Source organism: Anoplopoma fimbria, chromosome 16, assembly GCF_027596085.1.
Source record: "Anoplopoma fimbria isolate UVic2021 breed Golden Eagle Sablefish chromosome 16, Afim_UVic_2022, whole genome shotgun sequence".
Taxonomy (NCBI): domain Eukaryota; kingdom Metazoa; phylum Chordata; class Actinopteri; order Perciformes; family Anoplopomatidae; genus Anoplopoma; species Anoplopoma fimbria.
The window spans coordinates 23071062-23087469 of record NC_072464.1 but is presented as its reverse complement, the minus strand read 5'-3'; the positions used below and the strand labels follow the sequence as shown (position 1 = coordinate 23087469).

The following is a 16408-nucleotide window of genomic DNA, read 5'->3' as shown; positions in this document are numbered from 1 at the left end:
TTAAAAGCGCCCGATCCGCCCGCCCTCGTCTTTCTCATCTCCTTCCAAATCACCCCATGGAGGCTTCCTATCTGGCTTTAAACGGAAAAGGCCTTTCAGAAGCTGCACGAGGGTGGCGAGAGTGTGACATCTAAATTGCTTCTTGCAGTAAATACATTCATGGCACTTAGGCAGAAGGGTGGCGATAAATTCCCCGTGAAATCAAGACAGCAAAAGAGTCTGGATGTTGTGGCTGTTTTTTTTTTTGTTTTTTTTTTTTTACACGGCTCCAAAGCCAAGAGTTCAAACAGATCTCACGATGTGAATCAGTTTCTGGATCAACAATATGTTTCCATGTATTGTTCAGGAGATGTCCATGTCCAAAAACATCCCGTATTAATCCAAGTGATTTGTCAACCAGAATAGATTTTGTGTCTGGAAGGTGGCTCTGGATTCTTGAAACTCTCAGCTGATGGTTGAAGTTCGGATAGGTCGTCGGGCAGCAAGAGCTTTTGCACGTTTTTCCGCAAATCTAGGGGAACCATCTGGACAATAATCTGTTTATAGGTACAGTATCCCTGCTATAGTGAATTAAGTGAGCAGGACCACTTTATGATTATTGTGGATTAACTGGAATTTTGCATCATTTATGTTTATTTGTTGGCACGAAGTTCATTTCAGTATTGAAAATAAATATTCCCATTTGTTTAGTTTTTTTAATCTATCCCTCTGTCCAGCATGTTTAGTCCCTTTCTGATTTATGTCCTCTTGTAAAGCCTGTTAGAAGTGCAGACTTAATATGACACATTTTGATTTATTTCTTGGTTAACATGCAGACAGGCGGAGCAGAACGAGCAATTTATTATTCAGACACCTAATTTACATGAGAGAACTGAAAACATGATTTTTTCTAATACATAAATGATTACTGATGAATAATGGCCAGAGATAATGAAGAAAAAAAACTACAGCACCGAAAGTTATGCGAATATTATGTTAAAGTTACCACAAGGAGCTTTCATGTTGTGTTGATTCTGGCGCCCCCTGTGGACTACAGTGGTAGTGTTCAAGAGCACCAGAGTCCCTTTAGAAAACCTCTCATTTTACTGCAGCAGGGTCTGACAGTCTGACCCGCTCAGTCCTGGTTCTGGTTCTCCCGTACTTTGATTCCTTCCAGCATTATTGCCTCCAGCAGCGTGGTGTCGGAGGGACCAGAGGAACGGAGAGGAGAAGCTCTGCTCCTCGAGTACGAGGAGGAGGAGGAGGAGACGAAGATGCTGCCGGGAGCTGAGCTCTCCTCCTCCCATTTATCCATCTATTCCTTCACCAATCCATCCATCTATCCATCTATATATCCATCCATCCCTTCATCTATCCATCCATCTATCCCTTTACCAATCCATACATCCATCCATCTATAAATCCATCCATTACTTTATCTATCATCCATCAATCCATCCATCATTCATCATCCATCTATCCATTTATACATCCATCCTTTCATCTATCCATCCATCCATCAGCCCATCTATATATCCATCCATCCCTTCATCTATCCATCCATCCATCCATCTATCCATCCATCTATCATCCATCCACCTATATATCCATCTATCCCTTCATATCTATTTTTAGTTTAAAAAGGCTGAAGAAGAGACTGACCAGCACCATGCTTCATGCACAGATGAAAATGAGCAGCGGGGGATTCTTTCAAAGTCTGTTTGTTCTGCTTATTCAAAGAAAATGAATTATATTTAGGGCAACAAAGCATGTGGCCGTGAAGCTGTTGCATTTAAACCCAGTGCACACAAACATAAAACAATTCATGTAATTACTCATTTTCCCTCCTTCACAAACCTCCATATCATTTCAAATATGAAAAGCATCCCACACATGCGTCTCCCGTCGGGTCCCTGAGGGCCTGCAGAAACCCATTCCCACATCGCCGCCCCTCCACCTTGCTCTGTGGCAGCCAATTCTCAAATGTCAGACATCGGAGTTATTGAAAGCATTAAATGATTTCCGCCCTGCTTGCTCGCTCTTGAGAGAGAGAGAGAGAGAGAGAAACTGTAGCGTGATCTACGATGCCCTTGCTTCTTCTTTATCTCTTGCAGTGCTGCATAGTTAACATGACAAAAGCTGTCGGGCAGAGTGTCCTATTAATTCATGATATACCGACAAACACGTGCTCACACTCACATCTGTACACGGGTAGGTATTTTGCAAACAGAAAGAATTAGGGGGAAACGCATCTTTCCGTCAGATCTGTTATTTTGCTCGTTGATGAAAGCGTAAAAACGATGGCCGTGGTTTAATTTGGTCTTTATTTTTACTGTTCTAGTTGTAAACAAAGGTGGAGATAGAGTTGATCTTGTACATCTGCAGCCCTGAGGAACATAAATCAGATGTAAAGTGATCATGTCCTCTGCCAGCTCCACTGCCACTCTCTCTCCATCACCTGAGCTCTAATTGGTGAGGCTCATTACACCTCTCCTGTACTTTTAAACGATGGAGATGCCCTCTGCTTTACACCTAATAAAGGACTTTACCATCAGTCAAACACAGTTAGGCTTGGCTGATTGGTCATTAATACTATCAGATATTCTAACAGAACCACCATCAAGGGTTAAAGAAAAGAGAAATAGCACATGGGGGTGGATGTACAAACTATGTGAATATGTAATATGTATAAATGTATATTTGTTCAAAGTGTACTGTGAAAATGTACTGTGGGATTAAAAACAACACCTACATGTTTCTGATTTGCAACGTCCTCAGAAAATATTCATTTAGAGATCTTATGAGAATAATCACAGCATTTTGTTAGTTTGTCAGTGTTTGTGATCAACAGATATTTGATCAACTCTCCATGACTTTAATGGTGGCTCCATTCAACTCAGGTAGGATATATATATTTGTTTATTTATCTATAACTCCCTGACTGCTGCAACTCTCACTACTTTTAAATCAAGACTTTTATCTTTGCCACTGCCTTTTAATAAATCAAATAATTGGTAATTTCTTACACTGTAACTTTAATTCTTATATTTTATACCATCTTATTCTATTTTTTTGTATTTTTCTCTTGGCTTTTTTTTTTTTTTACTGTTAATTATATTCAAATGTTATTTTGTAATGTGTGGTTTTTTCACTTTGTCTTTATGCTTTTGATGTTCTATGTAAAGCGCTTTGAATTGCTGAAATGTGATATATAAACGATCTTGCCTGGCCTCTAACAGGTATTGACGGCACTCTATGGTCATTTTTCAGCAGTAGTTTGTGGTGTAAACATTGTAAACTTGTTGCATTGGATCGCATTATGTTGACAGGATCTTGACACAAGCACTAAATAATATTCCCGTTAGTCCAGAATGGTCATGTTACTGAGAAAGAGAAGGGAAGGACATACTATGAAAAGAGAAGTATAGAGGTTAAATGTTGAAAGAGAAAAGTCACACAATGGAGCAAAAGGGAAAATCATTTATGAACATAAGTGGTCAAGAATGTGAAGATTAAAAGTTTAACTGCCTTTCAACTTTTCTATACTTTCATTTTGTCCATCACATATAAAAAGAGGGGAAATACGGTGAGATTTAAAGCAGTGTAGACCGCAGAATACATGCTTTAAATTCATTACACAACAAGTATGAAAAGTTCAGGACAATAGCCTTTAAAAACCGTATTGTGCCGGCCTGTTTGAGAGATCTATGGGATGGCTTTTCTCAATATGTGCTCTACTTTTTCAGCTCTTTGTGTTTCTTTATTCTGTTATGATCACAAAAGCTGTGCTTAAAGGTGTCCCCAATTACAGCTGTGAACCCATCAATAATTCTTGGTTTCTGGTTCATGGTAGTTACACCATAACAATGCCCCTAATGCTGCATTCAAGCTGCAGGAGCAGAGTGGGAAGAAAGAGGACCCTGCAGTTACTCCAGCTAGAGTTCATGCATTATTCCACGACGGTTGCCTTCACTGTTGATTTTGTAGCTTTGTCTTTTAAATATTCTTTATTAACTATATTTGTTGTTATGTATTTATGGCACAACAAGAATTACTGCCATGCGGTTGTAAGCATTGCCAACTATCAGTTGCAGTTCTATCTGTAAATTGTCAGAATAAGCATATGAATTCTTGAATTATGATCAAAAACATGTTTTGTGAGGTCTTAGTGACCTTTGATCACAAGAAATTCTCATCAGTTCATCCTCAAAAGTGGACGTTTGTGCTAATATTTGAAGAAATTTCTTCCACGGCTTCCTGATATATCTGTTCACAAAATGTGGCAGACAGAAAAGGTTCCCTTTAAATTATCTGTATTCATTTTTTTAGTGTAAATATTGGCTGCAGTTCTTTCTTGAACATTTTCTCTCACTGCACTGCTCATAATTACGGCGTGAACAATGCCATGAACGCATCATTACTGTTATCTTACCTACAATGTTCAGAAGTGCACCACACTAAAAGAGCAGTTCTTTAAATGTACAATAATGGCAGCAATGCACAACCAATTGATGGATCACATACACCGGTCCACTTCCTTTAAAGGTTAATTCCTGTATTCAGGAATACATTTAGCAGCTGGGAGCCCGGCTGACATATAGCATCATTCATAATGTATAGAAACACATAATGGCTTTTTGCAGAAGGGAATTGGTTCTGAAATGTCACCTCGCTGTCACATGCGACAAAAAAGGCTGGCTTACAAGAGAGGACCGAGCGTGACACGACCGAACATGATTGCCTCACCAAAAAAAAAAAAAAGATTGTAGCCACAATCCATGTTCCAAAGGACTGGAAACATAAACAACACAAAGCCGGGGAATGGATGTAACATTTTCAAGATCACCAACTCCTGTCCTGTTTGTGTTGTCGGCGGATGAGACGTGCTTATTGTTCCGCACGAATCAATACTGCAATCATTGTAAAGAAAACTGATGATTTTTATGAGCCTGGTTGGATGGAGGGAGTCTGCAAAATGACAGTGCTGCAGAGAGAAAGATAAGGATGAGATGGTCGGAAGAAGAGATATTTAACACACACAACAAAAAAATGATAAGAAACTGATCCAGCCAAAGGGGGAGAAAAGGGTTAAATAGAAAGATAGGAGACAGAGAGAGAGAGAGGGGTGGGGGAGAGAATTAAAAAGAGACAGGGAGTAGGGGAATGATGAAAGCTGAGCTGTGCCCTTCCCCGGAGGCGATTGTGCTACAAACACACACACTCACACACACACTCACACAAACATATACTGTATGCGGCCTAGTGTGCGATCAACATACAAGGCCATCTGCCAAACACCGCCAAGGCTCCGGAGAGAGGGAGGTAAAGAGAGAGGGAGGATGATGGAGAGAGAAAAGATGAAATGAGGGGATAGTCGTCGGTCATCTCTGCAGATATTTTTACGTGTCCGTTGGAAACCTTCGCCGCGTCTTTATGGGCCGATACGTCTGGACAGCGGCGCCTTTCAGATCGCACTTAGAGAGGACGGCTTTGGCCCATCGATTTATCTGGGCTTTACAGCCTCAGTCCACAGCTCTCTCTCTCTCTCTCTCTCTCTGCAGGGAGACACATCCCCTCACCATCTCCTTCTTCCTCCGATGGCACAGATCAGTAATCTTTCTGCTTCTCACTCAACGGTCACAGCTGAGCGACGGGGGCGAGCTCAAGGCGGCAAGTCGGGTTCTCGGTGGGTTTTTTTAGAAAACACTGCACCGCCTCCAGGACGAGCTGAAGTAGGTCATGAGACTAGAGATCCGTTTGTAAAACCTACTTCTTTGCCGTTTTCTGTGGATTTTCGTCTTTGTACAAAATAAAAAGCTGGTTCTCCACCATCGTCCAAAAGCACATTCTTGGCCTATAATGCTACTAAATCCTTTTAAATCCTATAAAAAAAAAATGTAAACAGTTTCTTTAGGATACAACAAAACATAGAGTGTTTTCAAAAAGCAATCAAACATCTAATGTTGGGAGGTGATCCATTCATCCTAAAGCAGGAACATGGCATACCTTTAGCATTCTAGGATAAACAAAGTTATATTAAGAATGCTTCATTGAAAAGCCATCAAAACCTGGGCAAAGCGTTACCTTCTACCATTAGATTCATTATTCCGTTGATTCCTGCATTACCACCTCGACAAATTGTCCAGACTAACTAGTGTTTTTCCAACATTATAGATGAACAAACCTTATTGAAAGTGAACTGTGCCTTTTTGTTCCACGGCCCATTAACTGTAACAGCCGGCTTGTTTCAACAGCTCTGGGCCAGCAATACTTCACCATGTGACAGGTGAATAGTATTGGAACGGTTAATAGTCAAATTAATTCCATTCCTTTTCTTTTATTGCCCTAAAGCTCTCTCCATCTCCAGACGAAGGTTTAATGGGCACTAATGGTCGGGTCGCGTAATTAGCAGAAAAGCAGAATAGCACCGAGCGATGAGCTGATGGCAGTGGTGGGAAAAAAAGGACGTTTTTTTGCGTTCAATACAGTCTATGACATATGGGGGCATAAAGAAGAGGTTCATTTCTATTTCTGGAGGAACAAAGGGCCTGAGTGGCATGACCGGTCCAGCGAGCAGCAGAAGTATCCTGCTGATCTGACTGATTCTACTGATTTCCCTCCGGAGTTACCCGGCAACCAGCAGACATTTCATTTACAGGAGCCAGCAAGGATGGAGACCGAAAAGATGCTGATATAGAGACGCAAAGGTGTGGTGAAATAATGCTGTTAAGACTGATAACTGCGGTCACTGATCATGAACAACAGATAAAGGGGATTTAAAAGTGCTAATGCAAAGTGATGAGTCGGGTTAAATGTCTAAGAAACAGCTCCTTCACATCAGTTTCTGAGAATCAAATGTTGGGAATTTAGAAATATAAACAGTCAGATTCACTTTGTGCATGTCTTTGTACATCTACTCAAGGTTAACATAATTTGGGACACCTTAATTTGAGATGTTTTCCTTCAACCTCAAGTTTTTGTAATTGTGGTTACTAAGATAAAATGATGGTGATGTTTATTGTTAGATAAAAACAAATTATGAAATTTGGACTTTTGGGCTTTACAACGCTCTTAGTTATTGGAAATGTCCTACGCAGCAACCAATGGAATCTAATATAACAAATAGATTAATACATATTAAATTAGAGCAACCTGATCTTTATCTGCAACTGTGCAGAAATAACAAGTTTAAACTAGAGGTTTCACAATTAAGCAGTTTGGCTGGCTAATAGGAATCAATGGAACATTTTACCAAGTACTGTTATCGGAGGAACTGGGCTATGTTAGTGACCTGGTGTATTTAAATGTAAGTTAACGTCACATAAGACAGCTTTATTCATGAAGTATGAGCATGATAAGGTTGTTGGTCATAGTATGGCTTTATTTCTGTATTAGACTGAAGATAATCGGTTTAGCTAGCAAACGTTGGTCGTTATAATTTGGCTCGCCGTGCATGCACGCCTGTTCCACCTCTAGTTTAAACAGAATGAATAGACATGCAAAAAAGTTTGGTATTATACCAGCAGAAAGCAGGACACAATGCAACAACTGCTTAACAAAAAGAAGTGTGTGCCTAATATAAAGAACTTGAAATCAATACATATATTTAGAGGAGAAGAAGAGTTGGTAGCCTGTGTGAGAGGTTTAAAAAAAGTATAATTTGTTCCATCATTTTTGGTAAAAGCTGTTGTTGGTGTTATTTAACAGCAGTGTACAAACCTGCCCTCACAGCTAGAAAAATTTAAAATTATTAGTTGATAATTTAACCCCACTGTGATCATTACAAGCAGAGATTGCAAGTGTGTGGCCCGATTTGTTACAGAAACAAAAATAACCCCAAAAACAACAGAAATGCAGGAAATATGGTGTCACACAGATGGTATAATCCCACGGAAAGTCATGTGGCTCAACAACTACCGCTGCCTGAATTACATCTGACGGTCTACATGAAACAGAAATGATGACAAGACGATGGATGCCGATACGCCTCCCTGGACTTTACAGCATCGAAACGCAGAAAAAAAGGAAAAAGGAAAAAGAAAGCCTCGGTCTTTACCCACTATTGTTTGCCCCGGTGCGACCGTGTGCTACGCCGCGCTGCAGCCATTTACAGCTGCTACTTTCCTGCTCGTTTTGGGAATGTATGGCATTCGCTCTGAATGGTAATTATGAATAGAAACAAAAGGGGCATTTAGAGACAAAAGGCTGGCTTGGAGTGAATGGGCAGCTCCCGTACGAGGCGAGTGTTCTGACTCCAAGTGCTGCTTCAAGAGAGACGATATGAGGTAATTATGCAGGAGAAGTTGCGGCGGTGGCGGGGGGGGGGGGGGGCAGAGAGAGAGGGAGATAGAGCGGGGTTGGCTTGGTGTCTATAGAGAGCGAGACCAGATAGCACCATCTGCATTCTGCACAGGCTCTCTGTCCGTCTGGCTCGCCGTTGCCTTCAATAAGAGCTGGCTCCGAGGCAGGCAGCAGAAATTTATTCAAGTGGAGAAACAAACTGGCCCTCACACACACAAACACACACATACTGGGATTAAATATCACCAAACACCAACCGCGTGGCTACAGGTTCTCACCCCAGTCTATTGTAACATGCCATCATTGAATGAGATGTGAATGGGGGAGCTGATGGCACAGATTTTAGACTGTCGAACAAACTATGACAGTGGACTAAAGCCCAAAAAATCCTGTGTGTCCCACATATACTGAATGGATGCTTTTCTCATTAAATCCATAAAGCATTAGTGTCACTTTCTATTAAAAAGAGTACATCATCCAAAGAATGGCCATTTTTATAACGGTCTTACTTTGAATTATTGAAGAATTAGTTTTCTCTCATGCCTCAGCGGCGAAATATGAATGAAAAAAAGGTGGAAAAGACTTGATGAATTGAAGTAAATTGAAATTAAAACCGAATCAAAAACTTCTATTTACAAACTCTCACACAACTCATGCAAAATAATCTAAATCTTAACTCACTAAATACGACTGGATAAATGCACATACATCTTCACTATAACCTTACTATTGAAAACACTTCAACATAGACAATCCAGAGTGTTTGAAATAGTTGAAAAATAGTAAAACTAGTAAAGTGTTTTAACTAGTAAGGGTTGTTTTGCTATAGTTTTGCTGTTGTTATATGCGGCCCCCATTTACTTGATTTCATTAAAGAAATTCAAATTATTTTGGTCCTCAATTCACAGTAGAGGCAGCGAGAATAGAAAACGTATTTAAAAAAAGGTAATACAGGGAGAAACACGTATACAAATGGTAATTTTGTGAGAGAAATCTTCCTTTATCAAAAAAGCCATTCATTCTCATCAGTTTCCCACATCAGATATTTTGCTCAACATGTATATATGTAGAGGAGGACGTAAAAAAAATAGTTTAGAGCAGGAGTTTAAAGATTTAAAAAGGTCTAAAGCTCAGAAGAGTAGTAGGACAAAGAAGGAGTTCCTTATTACATTGTAATAGACACAAAAAGATACTGAAAGATTTACTAACAACGATAAAACATATACATTTTAAGAACTAGCTACAGCTTTTGCATAACTTCTACAAGTGCAGTTTAATCAGTGTTGATTGCTCTTGCTGCACTCCTAGTTCCTATAGTTTGTAGCCGACCCCGTCAGTATGAAGCAGAACAAAAACCTGCAACAATGCATGATGGGTAGATGATCCAAAATGACAGCATCGAGGTAAATCTCAGTGTTGAATCAAAGCTCTTCCTACCTCTCTGATCTTGTCGCGTTTCTCTTTGGCGTCGGGCTCCGGCGGCTCTCCGTCGCTGACCCCCACCACTTTGGGCATGGGGACGGGAGGCAGAGGTTTGGGCCCCGCGTCCTTCTTCTTCAGGTCCTCCATCACTTTGTTCTTCTCCGTCTGGATCTCGGCCTGCAGCTCCTCGCGGGACTTCCTCAGCTTCTCCTTCGCCTCCTGCAGCGCTCGCTCATGGTCGGCCCGGATCTTGTCCCGCAGGCTCTCCTCCTCCTCCCTGTAAGAGAAAAGGTAAGTTTGTTTTCATTATTATTATTATTATCATAGTCTTTGTCTATGTCTCTCAAAAGCTTTCACAAAGGGGGTTACTTGTCTTCACAGGGGGAACATCAAAGAGATATTTAAACCAAGACTGACACCAAAAAAAACAAGTTGGTTTCTTTTGTAAAATAAATAAAAAATTGACTCTGACAACAAACTATCCTCTGGGAAATACATGATAGACTGTGTTGGAGATGAAAACAAGGTTACAAGTTTTTGCTTTGTGAAAAAAGCAGCTATGCCCATTTATTTTCACCCTGAAGGTCTAAAGAAAATCTAATTATTATGATGTGAGTCGAGGTGGTCACCAAATAAGCAGGTTAGGAATTAAGCAGCAATAAGCAGCTACAGGAAACCAAAGAAAAACTCAACCAGATCCACTTTCAGATCATTAAAGGGAACAATAAGACCATCAGTCTGGAATTGGAAACCTTTCCACCAGTAAAAGAAAGAAATAAGTTGAAAACATAGCCTTGAAAATAAAAATATCCCCATTGTAAGTCATAATTATGAGATAAAAGTAATATTATGAGATGAGATAAAAAAAGTAATTAATACGAGATCAAACGTCAAAACTATGAGATCAGAATTCAAAATTATTCAAATGATGAGATAAAAAGTCTTAATTATGAAATAAAAAGTCATAATTATAAGGTAAAAGTCATTAAGAGATAAAAAAAAAAAAGTCATATTGTGAGATAAAAAAGGCTAAATTATTAAATAAAAAATCATAAATATGAGATAAAAAGTCAGAATTATTAGATAAAAAGTCTAAATTATGACATCGTATTTTTTTCCCCTTTTATTGTCAGAATGCGTTTCCGTAGAAACCAACCCCCCCTCCCCATCCCACATTCTGTAAAATGACATCCACTCCAGGAAATAGGAGCGGTGTGGAGGAACAAATGAGGAAAAAGTGCCAGAATGAAAAGCACCACCTTTGGTTGCACATGGTGGTAACGAGCCTCAGGGTGTTGACACGACTCCACCTCATGAGGAAGAGGAGCAGTAATGAAAAACAAACACAGCTAGACGCCGAAGCAAAAGGTGACGGAGGACGGCGACACGGTGCTTTGATTCTGAAGGCAGAATATTAAATGATGAATCTATTAGTGGGTGATCCTGTACCTTTAACTATCATCATCCATGTACAGGTCACACCCTTTGTATAATCACATTCAGGAGATTGATGCATTGTGGGAGGAAGGATATGAATGTAAACATGGCTTGTATTTGCTCAATGTCAGAGAAGCGGTTTTACATTTTAAATCATAATTTAAGGCTTTAAATATGTTTTAAATCAAAGTGAAATGTTCCTTTCAAAGTTGAATATATGAGATATAATAATAATAATACATGTTATTTGTATAGCGCTTTAAGAGGTACTCAATGGCACTTTACATGGTAGAAAGTCTAAATTATGACATAAAAAGGTCTTAATTTTTATATAAAGTCTAAATTATAACATTAAAAGACTTATTTATGAGTCAAAAACTCATAAATGAGATTAAAACAATCAGAATTTTGAGATAACATCTAAATTATGACATACCAAGTCATAGTTATGGCATAAAAATGACAAAATCATCATATAAATAACCATAATTATGACATAGAAAGTCATATTATGAGAAAAAAATCGAAAATATAAAGATTTTGAGTTACACAGTCATAAATATGAGATAACAAATCAAAATATAAGATAAAAAGTCATATTTATGAGATAAAACGACGTCATTATGAGATAAAACGTCATATTTATGAGATTAAACGTCATAAACATGAGATAAAAAGTCATTATGAGATGATAAATCTATTAGTGGGTGATCCTGTACCTTTAACTGATCATCATGCATGTACAGGTCACACCCTTTGTATAATCACATTCAGGAGATTGATGCATTGTGGGAGGAAGGATATGAATGTAAACATGGCTTGTATTCTCTCAATGTCAGAGAAGCTGTTTGACATTTGAAATCATAATTTAAGGCTTTAAATATGTTTTAAATCAAAGTGAATTGATTTTGCCTCTACATACTAAATCACCAAACATCAACATGATATGAGCAGAACAGGAGATAAACTAAGGACACAAACAGAAGATTCATTTCCCTCGACACTTCCCTCGGTCCCTAAAGTTCTCAACAACCCTGTTGTACCGCTGAGGTTGCCGGTTCCAGATTTACCTCGATATGAAGTCTTAAATATGTGAGTTGTCTTGAGTGCAAACATGTGAGCTTGTTTATTAATGACCTTCTGTGTGATAAACAGAGGAAAATGTGGGAGGAACTGCCGACCCACTGTGATCCGTGTGGACTCAGCTGCAAGCCTCCGCAGAGCTGCACAGCTCGACGTCTCTGAGAAAACAATACTGAGAATGTGTGTGTGTGTGTGTGTGTGTGTGTGTGTGTGTGTGTGTGTGTGTGTGTGTGTGTGCGTGTGTGTGTGTGTGTGTGTGTTTTAACCCAATGATGGCTTTGAGATGCATGTGTGCATCTATCCCAAGAGAACAGCAGAGTGAGTAGTTAGGAGTAAGAATGCAATATATTTCTATTAAAACATTACAAACAAATGGCTTTGTGGGTGCTTTTTTTTTACATACGTGTTTTACTGAATATAAGAAGTGGATGTAGCCGTCGTGATGTCATCAATTGGTTTGTGGACTGATGTTTGAAGCCTCAAATTCGGCAATTTGGCCGTCAACCAGTGAACAAAAGTGACCATATTTGGAATGTGGAGGAGTGACGTAGAGACGCCGTATACGTCTCTGGTGTCGGCCTGTCAATCAGTGTGTAGCCCCGCCCTAAAGCATCCCCTGCTTTATGGTCTGTTTGACTCTAAATGGAGCATCATTTACTAAATGAACATCATGCTGTATTGAAGAAGACTTGAAACTAGAGATTGAGACCATAAACTCATGTTTACAATGTTTACTGAGGGAATAAATCAAGAGAGAAGTAGAGTCATTTTCTCATAGACTTCTATACAACCAGAGGAGTCGCCCCCTGGTGGACACTAGAGAGAATGCAGCTTTAAGACACTTCCACAACGGCTTCACTCGGCAGAACTGGAGGTTGCTGCTTGTGTAGACCAGAGAAACAAATAGCTCACTTCAGCCTTGTGGTGTGTGCAATTCCAACAATGGTGTTTCAGATTGTTTAAAGAAAATGTGACAAACTAGGCAGAATTACAATGTGTTATGAATGTGTGACTGCTAACTGTGTGAAGTGTTATTTATCTACTAGCTCAACTCTTATCATCTGGCTCTTAGCCTATGTGGATTCTCTTTCTTGTAATCCAAGCCTGGCCTTCGCTCAGATGCTTTACATGCTGTGTGAATTATTTTTTATTTTTTTTAAAAGGTAGGAGGGAGTCGTAGAGAGAGCTGCCAGTCAGCCTACCTCTTTATTGTAGACCTGGTTTACGGTGCAGCCAACTTCCCCCAGAGCAACCATGAAAAAAAAGGGAGTGTTTGGTGGAATAACAGAGACACACAGCGCATGTGATTTAAAATAACTACCGCCTTCAGATGGAGGTAAAGGGAGTTTATTAACTGAAAGTAAAACGCCCTCATGCATGGAAGCTGGCGTGGATAAGAGATGAAACGGGGGATCACTTCTGTCTTTCTGGTGTTTCCACCTTCATTTGGAATAAATCTTGTCTGTGCAATTAGATACTGGTTGAAGAACGTATAAAAGGAAGTGAGAGGGGATTTTGAGACCTTGAAGAGGTCTAAATGTTGTCATGAAACATGGTAGCACCATACGTAGTGCACTGTTGCATATGTAGTCAAAAGAAGGCAGAAAAACATTCATTCATTCTTCCCACTAAGGTTCATGGTGAGTCACTAAAGTACTGAACAGGCGTAGGTGAGGAACAAAAACACTCACAGTACCTCAGAAAGAAACACTTGGCTGTATGGTTGAAACTCAAGACTAACTGATTCATCTATCAGCTATTTTAAAGAGGAGTTAATTCATCTAAATCATTCATTTATTTTAATTTGACAAACTGCAAGCTGTCATCGTATAATGCAGCACAAAACAGATTACACAATATATATATATATATATATATATATATATAGTCATTTTCTCATAGACTTCTATACAACCAGAGGATTTTCTCCCCTGATGGACAGGAGAGAGAATGCAGCTTTAAGACATGAAGCATCGGCTTCACTGAGTAGAACTAGAGGTTGCAACTTGGATCAAAATCGAGAATCTCGCATATTTGGCAAGTAGCAGAAATCTTCATCATACACATTGCCTGGTCTTCCTTCAAGCTGCTCCAAACTCAGAACACACCTTTACCTGTGTGTTGGAGCCGGATGTAAAGTCTCCCATTAAAACACTGAATGATATTACCTAGGCAGCAGGTAAACGACTTGATGGCTTTATAGCAGCTCCAAGGATGTACGGTTTTCGATCTGAAATATTGATTTTGACAGCGACATCGATTCCACCCGCTTTGAGCAGCAGCCCTACATGATTGTGCTCCCGCCAAGTGGCAAAGCGCCCCCTCTGCAATAAAACCTAATGAGGGACATTATACAAGTCTGCAGGGGAACATCAGGGCTTCAGAGTGTGTCCATACTCCTGTGTGACAACATGGAAATGCAGGCGCAATGAGTGCATGGATTCCTGCTGTAACAGAGACTGGAAGTTCTTGCAGAAATGAGATGAAATAGAGTAAGAAAAAGAAGTAAAGAGATGAAAACAGATGTGTATGAAAAAAGAGGACAACGGATTACGTAGGATAGAGATCGGGCCGCAAAAGAGGCGGATAAAGAGCATCAACCGTCCAGTTTGCTGTGACAGCTCATCCCGTTCAGGTTCAATAGGGGCTGCAGCCTTTCCCAGCATGCACTGGGCCAGAGACAGGGTAAAACCCTGGCCATTTCCACCTTTCAATCACAGCGTGTGAGCAAGAGTCAAAGATGTGCAGAATAGCGTGGAAACACGATGAGAAAGAAAGAACTGAGACGCAGGAAACGAATGTGAGAGACGACAGACGTTTTCTGCTAATTATCCTTCACACAACACAATGTGCATCCATTTTGTAATTCCATGGTGACGCCGAACGTGGGGGACCGACAGAGACCAAAATAAAACAGCTTCCGAGTTACACAACATCGCCCTGGAAACAACTCATAAATATTCAAATCGCAACTCAGCGTGTCTGACTTTAATTGATGGAAAACATATTTTGCAAAACACAGAGACGGCAATTACTGCAGAGCCGGTGAACGCATGCATTTGTTAGAATGTTTCTCAAAATAAATGTGCTGTAACTTTCTTTATGGGGAGTTCATGTTTATGTGTAGTACATATGTGTGTGTGTGTGTATGTGTGTGTGTGTGTGTGTGTGTGTGTGTGTGTGTGTGTATGTGTGTATGTGTGTGTGTTGTACTCCCCAGCTTGTGGTACAGCTTGCGTGTGAATGTGTGAATACATCTCACCACTCTGTGTCGTGCACTCATATCTGTGTCTTCCCCTTCAAGGACTGTGATGAGATTTCCGAGTGCAAGTGACTGCAATCTTGCAATTTGTGTATGTACGTGTGTGTGTGTGTGTGTGTGTGTGTGTGTGTGTGTGTGTGTGTGTGTGTGTGTGTGTGTGTGTGTGTGTGTGTGTGTGTCTAGACCCAGTGGGTGTCACGCCTCCTCTGTATGCCATCCACAGCGCCTCCTTGAGCGAGCGTGCCTTCAGCAACATGCATTTAAATGTGATATTTAGATGGCGCCGATGTAAGACGACTCTAATGTGTGTGTGTGTGTGTGTGTGTGTGTGTGTGTGTGTGTGTGTGTGTGTGTGTGTGTGTGTGTGTGTGTGTGTGTGTGTATTTGAGATGCGACAGAGCATGACAAAAGGAAATGAGGAGGCTAAGCTGAGGCCATCATCTCTAATGGGTGCTGACTGTGCTCATGTATGTACTGTAAACCAAGGAAGTCAGCACGTTGTCACGGAAACAGCGTCATACATGATGATCGTGCAAAATGTGCACGCTTCCTACTCCCTCCCCCCTCCTCCTTTAATCTCATGTCAGTCATTTCCTCTTCCTCGGAGCCATTATCATACTCAGCGTAGCATCGCCGAGGGTTCCCTTCGAGTCTCATATAATGTCAAACACGCAATTAAGGGCGCATCAACAGCTGCCTGACTCAATTACCTCCGCGAAGACGAGCGTGGGCCGAAGCTCTGGAGCACCCATGTGACCACGCCTACACCTTCAGCTCGCTTCTCATCCTCTCGCGTCTTCACATCCCCCCAAAAAACTTGACAGAAGCAAGGGGGGAAAAAAAGCCCACGTAAAGCCTCCAGTAAACACTCCCTTTGTTTAAATGTGTCTATTTTTTCTTCTTCTTCTTCTTCTTCTACTATTT

General features: G+C 40.3%; 1 protein-coding gene across 1 annotated transcript in view; it reads right to left on the bottom strand.

Annotated features, from left to right (window-relative positions):
• The window catches only part of man1a2 (mannosidase, alpha, class 1A, member 2), a 119967-nt gene that overhangs the window by 81469 nt on the left and 22090 nt on the right, over nt 1-16408 (bottom strand). The window contains exon 3 of the mRNA XM_054615400.1: nt 9718-9979. Coding sequence (XP_054471375.1) covers nt 9718-9979 — 262 coding nt within the window. The remainder of the gene's footprint in view (nt 1-9717; nt 9980-16408) is intronic.